This window comes from Camelus ferus, chromosome 6 (genome assembly GCF_009834535.1).
Source record: "Camelus ferus isolate YT-003-E chromosome 6, BCGSAC_Cfer_1.0, whole genome shotgun sequence".
Classification (NCBI taxonomy): Eukaryota; Metazoa; Chordata; class Mammalia; order Artiodactyla; family Camelidae; genus Camelus; species Camelus ferus.
The window spans coordinates 17248251-17270240 of NC_045701.1; the positions used below are offsets into that span (position 1 = coordinate 17248251).

Genomic DNA, 21990 nt, shown 5'->3' on the forward strand with positions numbered 1-21990 from the left:
ACAGCTGGATCAAAAGCTTTCTTTTCCTGACCGACTACTGAATAAAGTAAGAAATGAAAATCATGGAAATAAACCTAATCATCTTTGTTTATATACATTTACAAGTTTATAGATATGTATATATATACACACGTTTTTAGCATGTTTAAATAGTTTGTGCTTTGAAGCATAGTAACATGAAGTTGCTTCAGCCTACCATTCTGCAATACATCATGAGAAAATACATAAAATATATCATATTTGTGTACTACTGAAAAACATTGTTTCCAACAAAGTAGGCTCGTAAGCAGCCATCAGGAATGGTGTAACCTTTGTCATAAAGGGTTGCAAAAGGGTAGAATTTTTGGATTCTGTTCAGCTTCATGAAACTTATGTAACAGAAATCCAGCACAATGCTTAAAAGGCAATGGGGGTTCTTTTTCTCCTCAAACAAGAAGTCTGAATATAGGCAGTCTACAAATGATTGAAGCAAATCAGTCATTACAACAAAAATTGATGACCATCAGGATTAAGTTCAACTGTGTATAATAGAAAGACTTCAAAGAGTGGTAAATTAATCAAGATAGAAATTTATTTCCTCCTATTGAAAACAAGTTTGGGGTAGGAATGTGAGGGTTGTTACTGTGACTTTATGGTGTCATCAGAGACCCTAATTCTATTTGCCTATTCTGCCATCCTCAGTACCTAGCTTCCAATCACAAGTTCACTTCATGGTCCATCATGGTTGCTATTGCTGGAGACAGACATCATTTCTCCATTCCAACCCAGCAGCAGCAGGAGGCAAGGGAGGACAACAGGGCCACTTTTCCAGTTCAGTCAGTTCCTTCTAAGAAACCTCCTATTCAGTCCTCACAACATTTCTACTCATATTGTAATAGCCACAACATAGTCATGTGGCCATGCACAGTGGCACATGAGGCTAGGAAATGTGGACTTCTAGCAATATACAGTGTCATCTTAAATAAATTTCTATTATCAAATAAGAAGAAGGATATGGATTGTGTTAGTCATTAGCTCTATCATCACCATTTGTAGGATTATCTTCAAATACGCAGGACAGTGTGTGGATTGAACCTTGTTATTCAACACTCTTAAGAAATGTATTTTTCTTTAAAAAAAATAAATAAAAATCATGTTTCTTTCATTCTAAAAAAATGTATTTTCCCTTCCAAATGTTATAATTGAAAATTGAGAATGATATTGCTAAAAAGGACAATTATTTAAGTTAAAGACTATTTGCTATAAATTAATCATTTTCATTAACACTCTTTGAGTTAGGATACCAAATTTGGAATAGTTAAAAATATTACCATACAATATCCATGGCTTTGGACAGAGAAAGCCCAATTCATGGACTTATTAAAGAGGAGGAAGTAAGTATTCCTATAGGAAGGGAAGTAGGGCAGAGTTCTTAGAAATTTGCTCTTCTGATCCTCCTTTTAATGGAGTTAGTGGGGGTGAGACGGAGGGAAAGGTAGGGTGATTTAAGAAATTAAGAAGTAGTTAAAAATTGAGACTCAAGTAAATATCTGGGAATTACAGGATTCTTTATTCTTCAGAGGGAAAAAAAACTGTCCCAATATTGCTTACAAAAATCAAAAGTAAATCTGTTAATAGGCAATGACCTTGGCATTGTAGAAAAATGAAATAATTATCCAAGGAATTCAAGCAAAACCCTTGGTATTATCTGAATTATTTGAATAATTGAGGTGAAAGTGGAATTTCTGCCTGGATTACTCAGATAATTGCCTTGATTCTAAACTTCACTTGGCTAGTAGAGAACTATGTTTTTAGAATGGTAAATGCTAAAAAATAGACTCCTGAATTAAGAAGAGTAACAGAAGGAGGGAAAAGTAGAGAGAGAGAATAATGAGTAGTTAATTGTCAGAATAAACCTGTACTTTTCTTTCCAGTGACAATAATTAACATCTACTTTTTCATCATAGAATGAATTTCTATGATGAAAAAAGGAACTATATATGAATTTCAAATATAATCCATAGTGCTTTTTAAAGTTATAAATTCCTTCTTAATTTCAATTCTCTAAAGTTTGGAAACATAGTGGCTTCAAATCCAGACATTTAATTTTGTAGAGCCAAGTAAATTGGCTTAAAAATCATACTATACTTTTTGTTTAACTTCATATTGTTGGTCTTGGCAAATTAAAAGGATGATCACATTCTAGTTGCCACTTCATTCTCTTTGGTAGCAGAACCCTAGGCAGTGAGCCCAGGTCAAAAATTATTTGCCAACCTCCCGTACAGCCGTGTGTGTCATGTGACTAAGTTCTGATCCAGGAGTGGAAGTGTTGTATGAGACTTCTGGATAGGATTCTCTTTTCTGAACTGCTTCTGGCCTCCATTGAGGACAAATGCCTAGATCTCCAGTAGCCACCTTGGGCCATAGGGAGGCGGTAAGAATGTTAGCCACACACTAGGATGGAAGATTAAGACAGAAGGAACCTGAGTCCATGGTAACTGTGGAGATACGGTACCTGTGCTGGCATACCTCCCTCTGCACTGTATTTACTTAAGAGAGTAATAAGTTCTGCCTTGCTTAAGACACTATTACTTCGAGTCTCTCTTACTAGCAGGTGAACACAATTCCTAAATGATACACATATTAAAATATTAGTTGAAAATATTTTGGAATTTTAGGGTTGAATCTCCAGATATGTATAATGGCTCTTTCTCTCAGTCTTTCTTTTTCCCTCTCTTTCTCTCTTTTTCTCCCTCCTTCCGTTACTCTATTACACATGCATGTAAACACGCACATTTCAATCTGTAAGAAAGAAAATTAGGTGGTTATGTGAGGTTGTACCAGTAATAAATTTTGTGCCATTGCAAAGGGCGACTCTTGTGGTAGGAATCGTGAGAAGATGAAAGCTAAAGCATTACTTGAGAATTTTTCAGTATGTATATAAGGGCTAAAAAAAAGTAAAGGAAGGAAGGAAAGAAAATATAGAAATGGAACATGGCAGTAGGATGTTGTAAAACTTGTTTAATTTTTGTAGATTTAGCTACGATAAGTACAATACTAATAGCAAGAGAGGGAGGAAAGATCAGCCTGTAGAGCAGTCAGATGGAATAGTAAGTGTTCATTTTCTCTTCTGAAGCTGCCCCAATTCTCTCCATCTCTTGAGATTCAGCTCTTCATTGGGGCTCTTACTGATTCGCATATAGAATTTAACCTTTGCCCTTTAGGCATTTATCAGGACCAGGGCTAAAGTACAGTGAGGGAGGTGTTTGTCTTAGGCACAATATTTAAGGAGTACCAAAAAGCTCAGTAATCAAGATAAATATTTTAATAGGATACTTTAATTAGCACACAATGGCATGAAGTCCAGTTTCCTGTTTTTGTAAATAAATTTATTTTTACACTTCACATTTATCTCTATTACAGCCCTCAAATAGTGCTTTTTATAAATGTCCCCTCCTAACAGGATAGGCCGTACTTACTTTTGTATTCCTACTACTCTGTTTTAAGCATAAAGTCCTCTTTAAAAATATTAAATTGAATCTATTGAAGGATCTTGCAAGAATATGTTATATTAGGGACTGCAGGGTTAAGTTTTTATTCTGAATTCAACAATAGCGAAAGAATTAAAGGGAGTGATGAAAGTATCTACAATTCAGTTCTATGGAAAAATCACCTGATTTCTCTTTGACTAAAACCCTGCCCAGCCTGGAGAGATAGAGAATGGTAATACTGCTTTATATTCATATAGCTCTCTGCCCTACATAAAGTGCTTTATTTTAACCCTCATCTTAATCTTGCTAGGTAGGTATTCTTATCCTTATGTATTAAGGAAAGACTGAGAAGTTAAGTGACTTGCCCAAGGAGTTACAGGCAGAAAGTGGTAGAGCTGGGGTTGGAGCCCAAGTTTTCTGCGTCAAAATCCAATACCATTTCTGATACTCCAAACACTAAATCTTGGAAGCCTGACTGAGGAAAAACAGTTTATACAACAACTACAGGAGCGTGTGTTGTGTTTGTGAAACAGTATCAGTGGCACCCTAAACATGATGAGCACCAACTGCACTCATCACAAATGAATAAAATTGTTCTGATTTTTATGTGTGTGTGTTTGATGAAGTAGCTCTACTCTTCTGGCATAGGATTGGATGTTTTAAGGCTTATTATTTTTTTTTTCAGTTGAGGGCAGAAACCTACACATTGAAATGTCAAAGAATGGGAAAAATTGAGGAAATTATGTATTATTTGAGCATTAGTTTCTAGCTGCAGCTTTACCACTAATGTGTGCATGATGTTCTGCAGGGCATGTAAATCATATGTGTTTGCTTCTTTATGAAAGGAAGGTTTGGAAAGGTCTTTGAACTTTTCAGCTGGAAAAGTTTATTTCAATGTGAAGTATTATTATAGTACTCCCACGTTTGGAGTTGATTAAGTTTAATAGGCTTCTTTTTAATATTTAGAGGAAAAAAATCTATGACTGTATTTTAAAATTCCATAAGATAATTAAATTTCTTTGAGAGCCTATAACTGCTTCAAATATAATTTCCATCAGCATATAATAAACACAACCCCAAACCAAAACGTCCATTCTAGTGGCCAATCTAGTAGAAGATTTCTTATGAAAAGTATAGATCCTCCTCATTGATTGCTGCCTGGAGAATTAAAAACTTCAGTCTTCTTTTTGTAAGCTCATAGCTGAGTTCAAAAGGAAAGCCTTATTCTCAAGAACAACCAGAACTCAAAAGAAATCCAAAGCCATTCATTTTGGTGAATTGCAACCAGTCATCAATAACAATTTATTGAATGTCTACAAGGTGCCTAGACATTGAAGTGGCAAGTGATTTATTTGCATTATTCAGAGGATTTCTAAGGGGAATCTGAAGATTTGCAGTCGTTTTTTAAAGATGCAGAGCAGTGTGTACTTCTCTAATTTAAACTGCCCCTATATAGAATGATCAGAATAATCTGGGTTTCTGAGCCCTAGGGATTTCTAACACCCAGAGACGACTTTTTTGTAAGCGAAGACCCCATTGGGTGCTAGGCGACAAGGGGGCTGGTGGTCAGAACACGGCCCCACCAGCGGCTTCTGGGCAAGCCAGGCCCTCCCCAGCCTGGAGCAGGGCCGACTGCGGCAATAGCGGCCCTGACTCGCCACCCCATCCCTCCCTTCCCCTCGCAGTGCCGCCCCCCACCCCCGCCCCTGCCACATCCAGCTCACACCATCTCCCAGTCTCCTAGCCCCGACCGGTTCTCGCGAGATCCGAGCAACTGAGCGCTCGGGGCCTTTTCAAATCGGGATCCGTTACCGCTTCCCCGGCCGCCGCCATTGTCGCGGTCGGAGCCCCTCAGCGCAGGCGGCCGAGGCGGAGGCCGTAGCGGCGGGATGGCGGACCCCGACAAGCCCGAGGTGCTGAGGGCCGCTGGCAACGACAGCCCGCATCAGCAGCCCGCGGAGCCGCCGGGCGAGCCCCGGCGAGAACCTCACCCCCCGGAGCAGGAGAAGCAGCCGCCGCAGCACAGCAGCAGCTCCAATGGCGTTAAAATGTATTGTCTTTTCCTCTGGGGACCGAGACTAGCTGGGGGGCGGGAAGTGGGCCGGGGGCGGGGGCCTGAAGCCGGGCTGAGCCTTGGTGGGGGGTCGCGGTCCCCGGGCCGTGGGCGGCGGGAGGTGCAGGTGCAGCCGGCCCGCTCCCAGGCCCTGCCGGCCCGCCCGCCCCGAACCGGGGGAGCCTGGGTGCGGGCCAGGGGGGCCGGCGCTCCTCCCTTGCTTCGGCCCAAGACCGCGAGTCACCCTCTCTTCCCTGACTTCGGCTGGAGAACCTTTGAGCGGAGCTCAGCGCCGCCACGGTATGCAGGAAAATGGTCCCCCTTTTAAAGGCCAGTAGTTAGTGTTCATCACTAGGGAGTAACTAGGGATGACATCATCGGACATTTCCTCCTAACCACCGAGAACGTGTGAAAGGGATAGCCCCCCATCTCACCGGCCTCCTTCTGAGCTTTATAAGTTTACTGTTCTGTTGTTTTCTAAAGTGTGCGTTCATTTCTTAACTGCTAGATACCAAGAGGAAGTTTAGTAACAGGCTGTGAGACTGAATCCATTGTGTTTCCCTTGAATCGATGAGAGGTACTTTAAAAAGGGAACTGTGCGTGTTGCCTTGCTCCGCCCCCGCCACCCCCCACCATGTTTGTCAGCCATGCAGGCTATTTTAAAAAAGCTCAGTGTGGTAGTAGGCTCTTAATTTTGGTAAAATGGTAAAGTAAGATTTTTTTTTTAATTGAGGAAAACCCCACTGCTTTTAAGATTGCAGCTGCCATCAGTGCCAATAAAGAATGTAGTCAACTCCAATCCATAATCATTTCTAGTTATAAGGAAATGCTGTGCTCTCCTTTGTTCTTGTTATATAGGGGGATATGAAGTATGGCATTTATTTGCATATGCCCAGCTCTTTAAACTTGAAGAAAGTACATTAATAATTTAGTGAAAACATACTTTTCCTTCCCTCAGTTATGCCTCAGAGTAGAAAGTAGTGAGCGTATGTTCACTTTACAATAGGAAATGTAGAAGTTCTTGCTTCTCTTTCGTACAAGAATGTTTGGAACAGTATGGTAAGACCTGGACCAGTCTGTTTAAGGGTTTATTGCAGATAAGATAAGGTAGGTCTCCCAGCTCCATTGTGAGACTCTTGCTGTCAGATGGGTTTGAATAGGACAGGCAGCATCTTCTAGGCAAAATAGAGGTACAGGTATACAAGATTTGGCCGCAGTGGAGTTTGTTCCCAGGTGGAATGCGGTGCACCTTAGTAACTGAAGAACCAGAAAGTGAGTGAAGCACCTTCTACCCCGCTTGCCAGAATGTGGGCTTTCAGAGATTTGGTATCATGAGCAGATGAAAACCAGTGGAATGGTAAATTGACAATAAGGGCTTTTTGTTTATATCTAAATATGGGCCTACCACTCTTTCCTCTGGAATAAGAAGTCCAGTCTTGAAACCCTACTATACTTGAGTATGATTAGTGTAATAGGGTTGGTACAGATAAAGCTAGTATCTAAATCTCCATCAGATCTAAAAGGCTGTAATCCCTTTTAATGTCTCATTGAGGTTTAGGTAGACTGGAGAGGACACAAGTGGGAAAAGAATCCCCTTCACTTCTGATTAAGGAAGAGGAAAATGTAAGGTGAAGACATTAAGAAATGTTACCAGTAAATATAAACATAGATTCTTTTCATATTGCTTATAATTCATCTCTCTCCCTTCCTCTTTTCCCAGAAGTTGAATAAAGAGGCTAATTTACTGTCAGAGGAGTTTCTTGTGCTGTCTATTCCTTAAGAGCATATAATGGTCCAGCTTGGGCCACTAATACCTGAGAACATTTACCTGCATCAATCTAACAACCTTTTTTGACCCTGTGCACCAGCTGGAGTAGTTAACAACCCAACACATAAACCTTGAGGTGATTTACTGTATATTTTTAATGATAAGAATTCATAGAGGTGATAAAAAAAATCACCAAATATTGCCTTAAAATCTATATTGCTTAGAAGTAAACAAAGTGCTGCTTGTCATCAAGACAAATGATTTTTACTGAGGTTAATCCATAGTAATTGAGGATAGAGACACCTGTGTCTTATTCATTTTTGTATCCCCAAGCCCTATTACTTTAAAAAGCCCAGTAAACCTTTAAGAAATGCAGAAGTGAACTTTTATGATCACGAAACTCATACACAGAGGATTTATTTGGCATGTTCACATCTTTTGACAAGAAATTAAAAGATGTTTCCCTAGGTCTAGTCTTTGTCTTTATGCCAGAATAGTATACTAGCCCTTACGTGAATGGGAGGGAAAATAGCCGTATTATAACTCTTCATTTTCCATGTGTGACAAAGTAACACCTTAGAACATTTGGCACTTGAGAGTTACATTATGATACTTGTACAACGGTGCTTGTATAACAGTGCTTGTGTAAACTATTAAGCATTGGTGCAAAGTATAGAGTTTGAAATAGAGTACTTTTTTTTATCATATTAGGAGTAAAGAATGGAATTAGGCTTAATTTTGGATCTCATACTGTAGCATTATGCTTTTAATATCTCATTAAAACTATATGTCCTCATTTGATGTTGATATTTTTCAGAAAATGATGTTAATTTGGGTAGATACAAATCAGTCTTAAGAGTGTATAATGTTTTTGTGTCTTAGAATCATCACAGTCTTTATTTCAAGTACATCAAAATGTATAGTTTGGAAATTACTAGATGAATAGTTTGGGAATGATCATGTGGAATTCTGGGTATAGTGCCAATATTTTGATATTATGTAGCGTCATTTCCCCAAGAATTTTCACGTGTGTCTTTACTGTCTTTCCCACAGTGTATTTATGACATAGAAAATGAGCTCAGAAATTGAGTAATTATAGCTTAGTTTCTTAATAATCAGACTATACCTCTAGCAACTAAACTGATCCACCTTATTTAGATAATCTTAATTTATACATTGTAAATTAGCAGTATCGTTAAAGATGCCACTAATTGGGGAAAACTTGAAGAAATCTCTCCCTCTTGTCATCCTTTGAGTAAATACTTTAACGAGCGTATCCTATATAACATTACAGCTATTTAATGGAATTGTCAGATTGTTGTAAGCTTAACAATATCCACGTAAGAATAAAGGGACATAGCAAGTACTTCAGAACTTTGTGCAGTATTCACAATTGGTTTCATCCAGGAAGAAGATAGGCAGGGGAAGGAGTATTTTGATACAGACTACGTAGATATCTAGTCACCTGAACAAAGAGTTATTTTTAAAATATTCATTGAATTCAGCCTACTGTGTAAATAGGTTCTTTAAGGAATAAAAAACAAGGCTTTGTTCTTGTATCTACTGTACCCAGAACCAGAGACAAGGCCTCTGTGCCTTTTGGCTGCTTGCTGTCATTCACAGGAGTACCACTCTGTTCAGACAGGTAGGTACTTGCTAGAGTCAGACAGTTGAGAAGACCACTTCCAGGTGTGCCATTTCTGATGAGGGAAGATATTTGATAGTGAAGGTGTCCCTGTCAAGGTCTGAAAAGATGGCAAATCATGTTTGGCCCTAATGTGTCTTCCTTGATTTTAGTGTTTTTCTGGCATCATCTGTGCTCAGATGAGTATGGGTTCTTAGTTGACTATTATTTATTAAGTCAAAAATTAATGTTCATCAAGCACTTGCTACCATAATAGATGCTGCTGATGATACCAATGCATATAGTTTTTGTTTTCATACAGTTTTACATACTATATTTATGGCTGTGTTGTTAACTGCTCAGAACAGTAATGTCTGAAAAGTTCAATATAATGTGGAATGAGTGACTATAGTAAGAGATGTGTGTGGAGCACTACAGTGTGTAGATTCCCACAGCCTCTTGGCTTGGAAGATAATATAGAGCCTGGATTATGAAGCCTGGTTGGTTGTCAGAATAATCCAGGAAGCTTTAAAAGATTTAGATTCCTGGACAGCATTCCCAGAGATTTTTCTTAGTATATGTTTGTGAAAAATTGCTTTAAAATCAAAGTTTTAGTTAAATACTTTAAAATTCACTAGAGTAATTAGTGACTTAAAAGAAATTGTTAACTTCTGTAAAGAAAAGATCACTTTTGAAAAATAAATTGCATTTTAAAAATGTATGTCGAGATTTTTATCTTTAGGATTTACGGTAAGTGTATACTTACATGTTACAGATGCTTGGTGGATAAGTATCATGCAGTTGTAATGTGATTACGATCTTACAAATTAAGTATTCTCTTTTTTCAGTTAGGGCCTCATTAAAAAGTAGATTTATAAAATTCTGGTTCATGTTGCATTTAAGTACTGCTTCCTTCCTCCATCCTATCCCATCATTATAGGTAATACGACTAATGAAAATGGCATGATTCTATGAAGTACCCTATCCTAGTTTATAGGTTAAAACACAGAAAATACTCAGCATGAAAATAGTAGGATACCTTACCAATTTTCTATGTTGATCAAAATTGGCAATAAACAAAAATTAGGAGTTTTATGAGAGTTAGATAGATATAGAGATAGAAATAGAGATAGAGATAGATATAACTGTGCTTTAATTATGTTTTAAGCAATGGAGAAGAAAAGTTCGAAAGGAAACCATTAACCCTTAAGAGATGAGCTTTTTCAGGGCATCATTTTGTAAATTCTGAGTTCTGAATAAGGCCCAGAAAGTTAATTCTCCATTAAAGGTGGCAGTTTTAATATACTCTAGGAATAAAATCATCCATTTTTCCCTCTTGTTAGGTTCTAGTAACATTTATTAAGTAGTATGATAAGAAAAACTGAGTGAGTGTTTGGATGCTGCAGCTATTTAATACGGAAAAAAGGAGGATTGTTAAATGAGAAGTTTGGTAATATGCCCAAATCCTTGCTTTGAAAAGGCATTAGGTAATTTCAAAGCCAGTAGGCTGACTCCCCAGCTGCTTTGCTGAGGTCGAATTTAGGGGAGAATTTTGTGAGATGAAGTGATAAATATGAAATATTTATTTAATGTAGACTTCCATTATTGCAAGCACCACTGAGGTTTTCTTTTTGTTGTTTCGGTTTGGTTTTGATTCACAGGGAGAATGATGAATCAATCAAAGAAGAGAAATCTGAATTAAAAGAAAAATCTACAGGAAATAAGAAGGCCAATAGATTTCATCCTTATTCAAAAGATAAGAATTCAGGCACTGGAGAAAAGAAGGGTCCAAATCGTAACAGAGTTTTTATTAGCAACATCCCGTATGACATGAAATGGCAAGCCATTAAAGATCTAATGAGAGAAAAAGGTAACTTTTTGATAAACCCATTATTGGATAATCTTCATATAGAACCGGGAGGGACCTAAGCAAACTTTTTTTTATTCCTCTTAGCCACACAGACTCAAAAAATTGATTTTTGTTTACTTCTTGACATATAAATTAAACTTTTCCTCTTCTTTCACTTGACACAATTTCATTATAAGGTAGTCTGGATAAATGAAGGTTTTTTTTTTTTTTTTTTGCCATTTTAGTGGGGTAGTAGTGAGCCCAGTATATGCATGCCACCAAGAATTTTGTTAATGTGATTGCTTTGTCTAGTTGAAGTTTTTATAGATTTTTAAAGGACTATTGCATTAGGTAAGCAATACATTTTAGCTTGTTAATGTATGAATAATAAGGTCTGATCATTTTTTTCCCAAAAGCTGTTTTGTTATTTTCTTGGTGGAGTCTGGAATCTGGCTGTGGAATTCATTTTGTTTGCATTGTCATGAATGCCATGATGCTGTCTCTGCAGTTCTATACTAAAATTGCGTTACTGCTGTTGCAGTTTTGTTTTCAGAATAATCTGAAAACCTTCATTTTATATACATGGTTGATTTTGGGGAAAAATAATTTTAATACTTGATCTTGTAAAAGTGAGTTTTGTTATCTCTTGAAAAATTGAGTTTCAACAGTCCTGCAAACTATGTACTTGGTTTTGAGGCTGATCTCTTCTAATAAATTTTTAAAAATTTGCATTGGTGTATCTGTTGTAAGGTGACAACTATTTGATTGGTTTTATTCATTGACTTTATTTAGAAAGTGTGTGGCTTGCTGTGAAGCATGACTTGTAAACTTAGTTTACAGACGGCAAACATGATTGAAGACATTCAGGTAGAAAGTCACCTTAAAACAGCTGTTGTGTGTAGGCGACCAAAGTTACTTGAAAAGTGCTAATGTTGATGTTTTTAATATGATAGGCTAAGGGACTATTTGTATGTATATGTGCATTTGTTCACCAACTATATCATGCTGGCCAAAATATGATCTGTAGCATGAATTAGGTTAATATTGTTGTTAGCTTTTTTAGAGAATGTGGATGATGTACATTTCTGAAAATTAGTTAAATTTATATAGCCATTGAAGGAGGGTATGTTGGTCTGGTTTTGATTGTTGGTGAATAATAGGTGCTTTTCTGTAGAGTTGTGCACAGGTGTGCAGTAAAGCAAGATACTGGTGTTTAAATGTATTGTTTCTTGGTATCTTCCTTTTGTATGTCTTATGTAGTTGGTGAGGTTACATACGTGGAGCTCTTTAAGGATGCGGAAGGAAAATCAAGGGTAAGTGCTATGGGCAATAATCTGCTTGAGGTTTAAAAGTTCCTCAGCGGTTTACTTTTTGTAAATACTTGTACCAGTTTTTGGAAACTTAAGTTTCATTTTGTTTTACTTTATTATGCAAGATTTGAGGCTTTATACTAGCAAGTCTGACACTTATACAAACCAAATCAGCTGCCTTGAAAGGATGGTTTTTGTAAATGCTCATAAAGGGCATTCATTTTTCTAATGCTTTAAGGTAATGCTTCTTCTTAGCCAAAAGATTTTAATACAGGATTTTTTTTTGTTGTGTTTTGATGTCTTCTAGGATATTTTAAAAGTCACTGAATTGATAATATTTCCCAAGAGTTCTATGAAAGGCCTATAGCTTATAGGTGTTAACTCAGAATATATGTTTGAAACTTACACTGAAGAGCTTAATTTGGTAGCCTACAGGACTACATAAGAGGCAGTGCTCTGACCAATTGGTATGAATAACACTGATGATTAAATTGACATAGAAGGAATTGGTTGATAGTAGACTTTTTATTTTTAGCAACAAGAAAGCAGTGTAATGAAGAAATACAATGGGAAGCTTTTTGATAATGTTTAATTATACTAGTAAAAACCAGTTGGGTGCTTGAGAAATAAAAACTTTGTTATCACATTCAGATAGCACTTTGAGCAGTAATAATGACAAGAAATTATTTTTAAACAATTCTACTTATTTTTTTCTTTGGCATAGATTTTTTTTACATAGTTACAGCTGGATGCTATTAATTTGTATGCAGCCAGTTTTCTTGAATAGAGAACTTTGTTAAAAATTAATGTTTCTTATTTTAACTTTAATAAAATTGAAAATTTTACATTAAAAACTGCTTGTGCACTGTATATCTTTTGAAAATATTTGTAATAATGTAAGGATAGGTATATGAGAGCCTTCAATTATTTCCTTGAATTACTTTTGATTGAATTTATGTGATGACATTACTTTGGTTTTAAAGAAGAGTCAGCTAAAAGTAAAAATGTGCTCCAAGTTTGTTAAATGCTAGATTCTACAATCTTAAATGGATAGATCTAAAAATTTACAGAAAATTTGTGATCACTTGCCTGTTATGTTCTGGAGGTTTAAAAGACAAAAAATAATTGTATTATTGCTTGCTTTTAATGATTTAAATGTTAGAATCTACCATTAACTTCATCTACTGATCCAAAACTTTTTTTCTTTTGCATGTATTGACAAATCTACCTGGATATAGGGTTGTGGGTAAGAATTTTTTTTAAGTATCTTAAGTCAAATTTAAACTTCTGATTGGAAAAAAAATCATAGTATATAAACATTTCGTATAAATTTTTTTCCCTATTAAGTGTGGTTGAATTCAAAGATGAAGAATTTGTAAAGAAAGCACTAGAAACTATGAACAAATATGATCTTAGTGGAAGACCCTTGAATATTAAAGAGGTAAGAAATTTCTTATATTCGGAGTAACTTAAACATTTGAATATAAGGACATGTTTTCTTTGGATTTTCATCTGGAAATGATATCTGATTACAATATTCTTTAAAGCATAGATGCTTAATAAGCATTATTTAATTGGTGATAATTTTGCTTGTACATGATTTCCTATTTGCCCTTAGGCCATTATCCTATATATTTGATTTGTTCCAAGTGATTATAAACAGAAGTGCATGATTTTAAAAAGTTAATACGACACAGAAATTTAAAGATGACAGACTTCAGGTTCTGACTTTATTTGGTATAGACATTTTCAGTTTTTAGATTATGTAGTTTGATTTGAGAAATATTGTAGATATTTTTGTAGTTGATAATTAAATGTTGCTTTATAATGCAAACACCTTATGGATTTGAATAAAATTGATATACACTTTAATAAAATTGACCTGAAATTATGCCAGATTAAAATTTAAGAGAAGATATAAATCTTTTAGCTTCATTTATATCTGGAACTTGGAAACCCCTAAAATGGAAATGTTCCTTTTTGTATGGAATTACAGCAGTATAACTATGTTGACAAAAGAATGATCAGAGGATACATAAAAAACTGTTTACAATTAGGTATAATTGACCTTGGAAGTCATTAGCTTGAATAGCAGTCATTTTCATGTGTTTCTTTAGTTTATATTGTTACTCTTAACTGAATAGTTTGATCACAGACCTGTTATGTATATATCCTTGCTAAAGTCTGTATTAAAAAAGGATAGAGGATATAATTTTGGGACCTCGAAGAGTCTGCCAACGTGGATGCAAATCATTGGTAGTAGAACAGTACTGTCAGTCACAGTTTAGTATAGTATAGTATTAGTTTGAGTCTCAGCTCCATCACTTTCTAGCTGTGTGACTAGCGGTGTTACTTATTCTCTAAACCTTAGTAATTGTAATAATACTGCTGATAATACTTACCTTGGAGGGTTTTTATGAGGATTAATGAAATACATTTATGAGGATTAAAAGAACTCAGGCTCTGGCATTAGAGAATCTGTGTGACCCAGGATAAATTACTTGACCGCTCTACTTCTTTGTTTCCTTATCACTAAAATGGGAATAATATTAGAATCTATATGATAGTGTCAGAGGACTCAGAGTTAATATATGTAAAACACTTAATAAATGTTAACTATTTGTTACAATTGTGATACTATATAAAGCACTGAGCATAGTGCTGAAAATACTGTAACTACGTAATAAATGTTAGCAGTAACAATAATTTTGTTGTTATTCCTGTCCAAGGTGGGAATGTTACTGGTCCTTGGTCTCTTGTTCCTGGATAGCGATAATAGCTTAAAGACCGTGCTGCTGACAAATACAAGTATCCCACATACAAGTCTCCCATATTCATTTTTTGGAGTCAGCTTCTGAAGTTCACTAATTCTACTTGAGCCTGGGAGTTTATTCTTTTTTTTTTTTTTTTTTTTTAATATTTTAACCAGGAAATAGAGAATTGGTAGAGAGAGTTTAGACTGTTGTAGTCTGTGCCAGGCATTGATTAGGTAATTTTTGTGCATAAGCCAGGACTAATATTGCAGAAATGTGTTGATACCCTAATAATTTCCCACAAGAGTGACATTTGTAGAAGAGCCACCATTTTGGAAATTATTATTTTTATGATTATGACTTGCATTTTTATGGTATTTCCTATTCCTCTTCAAAAGATAAGTGTTATAGATTCTGTGTCTTTCTTTTTAACTGGAAAAAAAGTTTATTGGATGCTAACACCAAGCCCATGTTGTTGATGTTCTTTTAAGTTTTAGCACATTGTGGATCCTCAGTAATATTTCAGAGACCCTGTAATAGAATTCTGTGAACAGTTTGATGTAGGATACTTCCATTTTCAACTTCTTAATGAGAGAAATGATTGCGTTTAGCCTAGCTAAATGATGAGGTGTTCTTTATTCAGTTAACTTTTTTGGATTAATATCTATCTCTAAAGTTCCCTTTCTGATTTACACATGGTGGCTAGTGTCAGTGTTGAGAAATAGTAGTTTGAGTCTAGGAAAAAGTGTATTTCCAAAGTTCATTAACAGATATTAGACTTGCATTTTTAATTTAATTAAATGAGGGTTAATAGCTGTTGTAAACTTATTATAGGCCCTCTCATAGCAATAGCAGGCAATGACTGGCAGGCTGACATCTAAGGGAAAAGAGAAATAAAAGCCATGCCATGTAGTAGGTAGTTTTATATAAATTATATTTTGTATATTCTACATGATATGTGTTTATATTTTTGTGTGTACATGTATTTATATGTGTCACATATAAAAACAAAAATATAGCAATATGCTTTAGTAATATTAAGATGTTAAGGACAGTCTATCTTAGTGGTTCATAAAGCCTCTTCCATGCTATATCCTACTGCTTCCCCCATAGGTATCCATTATTCTAAGTTTTGTATTTGTGTAAATTTTTGAAACCTTAGACCTGAAGCATTTATTATTTATTAACTTAAAAAGTTTTATGGCATTCTTTAAAGCATTTATTTCTTTGCTTTTGTATTTCTTTTTATTTCTTCATGGTGAAGAAATACATTGGAAGCCAGAATACCTTTATTCTTACATTCACTTCACCGTCTAGTCTCCCAGCCTTCCTAGAAAATTTATTAAAGTCATTCAACCTTCTTTTTTTTATCAATATTCCTAGACTGAGGCCAGCAGAGTAGGGTTGATGGTTTCATATATCATACTCATCTGGTATTGCAGATGATAGGCTGTCTGTGTGTTTGTGTGGTTTTTGTTTGTTTTTTGCACTCTGCCTAGTGAGATGAGTGAGAAGTATGTTTAAACTTGCTTTTTATGTTTTGTTTAAAGGTAGAATATTTCTTATAAAGTTAATGTACTGAAAAAAACACCAAACAATATTTAGTACCATTCTTTCCTTGGACACTTAGCCTTTCTTTATCTCCCTTCTTCCTCCATCTCAGATCATAATCACTGTTGAGGTTGGAGAGAGGTTGGAAGGTGGATAATGCATTTTGTTCAGGAATGAAATTTATACATTGTAACAGTTCCCCTTTACCCCAGTATTCCTGAGTTTTCTAACAGTCTGTTCTGCTGTTGAAAACTTTGAAGTAGTGTGAATTTGGCATTGCATTGGGCATCTAGTGGTAAGAATTCACCACTACTGCATTTTGAAAAGAAAAGAGTCACAGTAAGTATTTCGTTCCTCTTTGAGTTTGGATTTATGCATATGTGTTATATACGTGTATACTTGTATGAGGGCAAAATTAAACTAATTTCAAGTTCTTAAGTGACTTTAGTGATTGGAAAGAGGTATTTAATTGATATCCCTGGAGACTGAAATCTTTTGTCTGTCCACAGGTTTTTATGGGACTGAATTCTCTGGATGAGAAAAAAGCTCACTCTTCAAGAGGGCCCGTAATTTGAGCCAGTTGGGATAGCTGCTATAGAATTTGAAGTTGTTATTTTAGAGATACAGACTTACTTACGTATCTAGTGGCATTTAACATTCAATGTGTGTTATAGGATCCTGATGGAGAAAATGCTCGTAGGGCATTGCAACGAACAGGAGGATCATTTCCAGGAGGACATGTACCCGATATGGGATCGGGATTGATGAATTTACCACCTTCCATTCTCAATAATCCAAACATTCCTCCTGAGGTTATCAGTAATTTGCAGGCTGGTAGACTTGGTTCCACAATTTTTGTTGCTAATGTAAGTTTAAGCTTTATTCTAAAATTTTGCTGTTCAGATAATTTAGTTCTAATCATGAGATCATTTAGTTAGATGAATGGACCATAGGTTTATGGAGCGTTTTGTCTACTTTTAACTGAAGTAAATGAAACAGTAATTTTTGTAAACTCAAAAACCCAATTTAAGTCTATACATATAAGGTGAGATTGTAAATACAAGTATTTAGGATTTTTTAAAAGAGAACTGTGGAATTTATAAACACTTAAGCAGTTCTTGAAATTATTTATGTTTATTATATGTGGTTTTGTTCATATTGGTAAATGGATTTCTTTCTTTAGCTTTGTGAATGTGCACATTGTAGCTGGTTTGTTGTTTGTGCTAAGCTTTTGAACGTCAGTGATATCAACAATACTTTCAAAAATCTGAATTTCTCTCAGTAAAAGTAGATATGAAAGTTTCAAAACAGGATTGAGCAGGCTGTTTTGGGAATTAAAAAAAATTAAGGGTGAGGAACAACACAGATGTGGCTTAACTGATCTTTAACAACTTAAGATGTTTTTATTTGAATACTGTTGATATACTATTTAATAAGAATTATGGTTCTTCATATTTTTGAGAGTTTAGAAAAGATTTGTTTGTGTTATTTATGGGGAGAGGGGTTTATTAGTTATGTAACTTTATATAATTTTATATTAAGCTTGACTTCAAAGTTGGTTGGAAGAAGCTAAAGGAAGTGTTCAGCATAGCTGGAACTGTAAAGCGGGCAGATATTAAAGAAGACAAAGATGGCAAGAGCAGAGGAATGGGCACAGTCACTTTTGAACAAGCAATTGAAGCAGTTCAAGCAATTTGTATCCTGATTTACACTTTAGTATTACTTAATAAGGTTAAAGAAGCTTAATAACATTTTGTGGGGGATCATGGAATTTAAGGTTGCCTGGCTTAGAAATATGTATTAGAATTTGGTCTCCAGCACATAAAACCTTTACTATGTCCAAGTACTAAAGTCACTCTTAAAACTTGAATTAGCCATATTGTACAGGCCTAGTATGAACTTTTTTCTACTTTCTCTTCCTGCCACAACTGATTATATATATATGTACATGCTGTTGACAGTTACATAATCCACTGTACATTAATACAGTTGCTTTAAATTAAGCCTTGTTAATTTTCTTTTTTCATGGTTGAATTAAAAGATTATATTTTATTTATAAATTATAAAACTACAAAGCAAAGAATTGAAGATTTTTCTTTGAATATATGGAAGAGACTAATACAAGTAAGTAAAATTTTAGAGATGTTGATTAAAATATTAGAGATAATCTGATGCCAAATAAGATTGTTAAAAATGTGTTTATGTTTAAGTATAATTTTGTAGTCATCTTAACTGGCTTTCCTTGACTGAACCAACAGCTATGTTCAATGGGCAGTTTTTGTTTGATAGACCTATGCATGTGAAAATGGTGAGTTCCTGTATATCACTTTAGCTCTCTAACTTCTTCAAATGTTTTATCTGCTCTCCTCTACATTACAAATCTTTTTAGTTATATATTAACCATATAATAAACTTTTTTGCAATTAGGATGACAAGTCTGTCCCTCATGAAGACTACCGTTCACATGATAGTAAAACACCACAATTACCACGTAAGTAAAAGCTATTATAAGAAATAATACATATTATTCTTTTTCAATTTTATTACATACTAAGCAGAACTCTTTATTTTTATACATATGTGCCCAGCTGCCCATAGTTTAGTGTTTGGAGTTATGGAGATAGTTTGGCAAATTGAGTAAGAAGATGGAGAACATACATACGTGCCACTTTTTTTTCTTCTTGTAGTTTTTCCTGATTATAAAAGCAATATATACTAAAAAATTTGGTAAGCTCATACATGAGGAGGGAAGAAAGTCCTTGTAATTTTACCACACATGAGTGACCTTCATTATAACACTTTTGTGCATTTTCTTCCAGTCTTTCCTTCTGCATATATGCTTTTTTTACATAATTGAGAACTACCATATAAATAATTTTGTTTGTTTTTTTTGTTTAACATTAGAGTATAAGCATTATTCAGTGCTGAAAATTCTTTCCAAATATTTTTTATTGGCTATATAGTAGTTTCTCATATGGATGCTCCATAACTATTTCACTGTTATGCATATTTAAGTGTTTTAACTTTTTTTTCCTTTAATCACCAACAGTTATTTTTCTTTTTCTTTTCCTTTCTTTTTGTATACAAATCTTTGATATGTTGTTGGTTCTTTCCTTAAGTTTGATATCCTGAAGTATTTATAGCTTCTTGGGTATGTTCATTATTATCCAGTTGTTTCCCAAAGGATTATAAAACAGCAGTGTAATATACTTAACATCTGTGCCTCAGTGCCCCATCTGCAAGATGAGGATGCTGATAGTATATACTTCATGGGGTTGTCATGAGTATTACATGAGTTAATATATAATACACATAAAGCACTTAGAACGTTCTGGTATAATGTAAGTACTCAGTAAATACTAGCTCTTGTTGTTACTATTTTATTGTATTTTCTTTCGCTATTATCAAAGTTTTTTATTATAAAATATTTAAAATATATAGATAAATATAAAATCACTCATGTAGCTGTCATGGACCATATTTGTTTTAGGTGATTTTTCTTTAAAATCTTTTCTTTAAGATTCTACAGATAAAGTTGAGATTCTCCTCCCCTGCCACCTCCCACCAGATACCTTACCTAGAGGGAACAGCTTATGAGTAGTGTTTGTCATCTAGTTTTTAATAGTTTGATTACACATTTATGCATCCATAAGCGTTATATGAAATTGTTTTGCTGGATTTAAAATTTAATGTGACATTATATCGTACATGTTATTCTGCAGCTTGCTGTTGTTGGTTTAACATTGTTTTTGAGATTCATTTATGTTGATGGGTACAGCTCTAGCTCCTTCATCTTAACTAATAATACCACATTTTGTATATTTTTGGTTTTTAGGTTATTTGAATTTTTTTCTTTTTGGAAGCAATACTAAGTTGGGGAGTGTTCTTTTTCTGTTAGAATAATCTGTTCTCTTAATGTTTGCTGGAAATTATTTGTAAAGCTGTCTGACCTTGGTGTGTTGTTTGGGGGAAGAGTTTTAACTACTTACTGTTCATACTTCTGTTGCTTCTTGAGTCAGTTGTAATTTCTAATTTTTGGAGAATTTTACCACTTTTGTTCATTTTCAGATTTATTGGCATAACATAGTCTCTTTAAACTTCTGCCACATCTGTAGTTCTTTTTTTAAATTCCAAAGGATTAAATTTCTCCTTTTTTTTTTCAGTTTTGCTTAGGGATTTGTAAATTTTTTTAGTGCTTTCAAAGAAGTCAATTTCATTTTTTGTATCTTAATTTCTGCTCTTAGTTTTATTATTTCCTTATCTCTGTTTCTTTAGGTTTAGACTCTTATTTTTATCCTGACTGCTTAAGTTAGTGTGTACTTCACTAATTTGCAGGCTCTCCTTTTTAATACAAGTAGTTATGACTATAAATTTGGCTACTATATACAAGTTTTGCCAAGGAGTACTTTTATTGTGATTTAATTTTTATTAAATTACCATTATGATTTCTTCTTAAGTCATGTATTTTTGAATTTCCAAATGTATGTTTTTTTTTTTTCTTGTTAATTTCTAACTTAACAGTGTGGTCATAGAAGGGTCTATATGACTGTGAGTCTTTGGAATTAATTTGGATTTTGCATTGTGGCCTCATGTATTATACATTTTAATGAGTATTCCAGGTGTGCATAGTGAATGCACCGTTCTATATAGGTCTATTAAATCAAGTTTGTTAGTCATTTATATTATATCTCTGCTAATAATTTTGCCTGCTTGTGCTACCAATTATTGAGTGATGTATATGGTAAAATCCCCTGCTGTAATGGTGAATTTGTCTATTTTTTTCTTGTTTTTACTTCAACAATTTTGAAGCTAATTAAGTATGTGCATACAAGTTTAGAACTGATATATTTTCCTAGTGAATCAAGATTTTATCATTATAGGGTGATTGCATCTTTAGTAACTACCTTTAAGTCTTTTTTGTCTAATAGTAATGTAGCTACAACAGCTTTGTTTTGTTTATTCACATTCATGAATTTATTTGGATTAATTCCCATTTTCTTATTTTGTGTTTTATTTTTCTACTTTTTACAAATATTTATTTTTCTCCTGTCTTGCTTTTTTAGTGGTGATATCCCAGATATTTTAATGTCTTTATAAAGTCTGAAGTTAATATAATTATTCTTTTACTCAGTAGCAGAGTGACCTTTGAATGCTCTAATCCTAATCACTTTCCTACTGAACTATATACTGTTATTGCTCATTCTTTTAGTTCTATATTGCTTTTTTCAATCCCCAGATTAAACATTATTATTACTTTCCATTTTCTTATCTCATCATTTCTCTGCTTTCATAGACTGGCACTAATTTTTTCCCCTGAAGCATGTATTTTAAAAGCTCTTTCAGTGAGGATCTGTTGTTAGTAAATTCTCTCAATTTTCATTTGTCTATATATGTCTGAAATTCAGAGATAGTTTCACTAGTTATCTAGTTTAAGGTAGTTGTTTTCTTTCGGCACTTTGAAAGTATTCCAGTCTTCCGGCTTCTATTGTTGCTATTAAGTCAGCTATCAATTTAGATAAGCTGTGCTCTTCATGTAGCTGATTTTAAGATCTTTGTCTTTGGCATGCAGTTTTATTACAATGTGGGTGTAGATTACTATTTATTGGGCTTTC

General features: G+C 34.6%; 1 protein-coding gene across 9 annotated transcripts in view; it reads left to right on the forward strand.

Moving 5' to 3' along the window:
* The first annotated feature begins 5221 nt into the window (after nucleotides 1-5221).
* The window catches only part of MYEF2 (myelin expression factor 2), a 37162-nt gene continuing 20393 nt past the window's right edge, over nucleotides 5222-21990 (forward strand). For 3 of the 9 annotated variants that reach the window (XM_032481247.1, XM_032481252.1, XM_032481251.1), the window contains exons 1-9: nucleotides 5225-5520; nucleotides 10577-10785; nucleotides 12025-12077; nucleotides 13313-13320; nucleotides 13422-13515; nucleotides 17053-17244; nucleotides 17921-18074; nucleotides 18637-18686; nucleotides 18806-18869. In XM_032481247.1, coding sequence (XP_032337138.1) covers nucleotides 5360-5520; nucleotides 10577-10785; nucleotides 12025-12077; nucleotides 13313-13320; nucleotides 13422-13515; nucleotides 17053-17244; nucleotides 17921-18074; nucleotides 18637-18686; nucleotides 18806-18869 — 985 coding nt within the window. In that variant the 5' untranslated portion in view covers nucleotides 5225-5359. Of the gene's footprint in view, nucleotides 5521-10576; nucleotides 10786-12024; nucleotides 12078-13312; nucleotides 13321-13421; nucleotides 13516-17052; nucleotides 17245-17920; nucleotides 18075-18636; nucleotides 18687-18805; nucleotides 18870-21990 lie in introns of all 9 variants that reach the window. The other 6 variants (XM_032481246.1, XM_032481250.1, XM_032481254.1 and 3 more) reach the window with 4 other exon arrangements.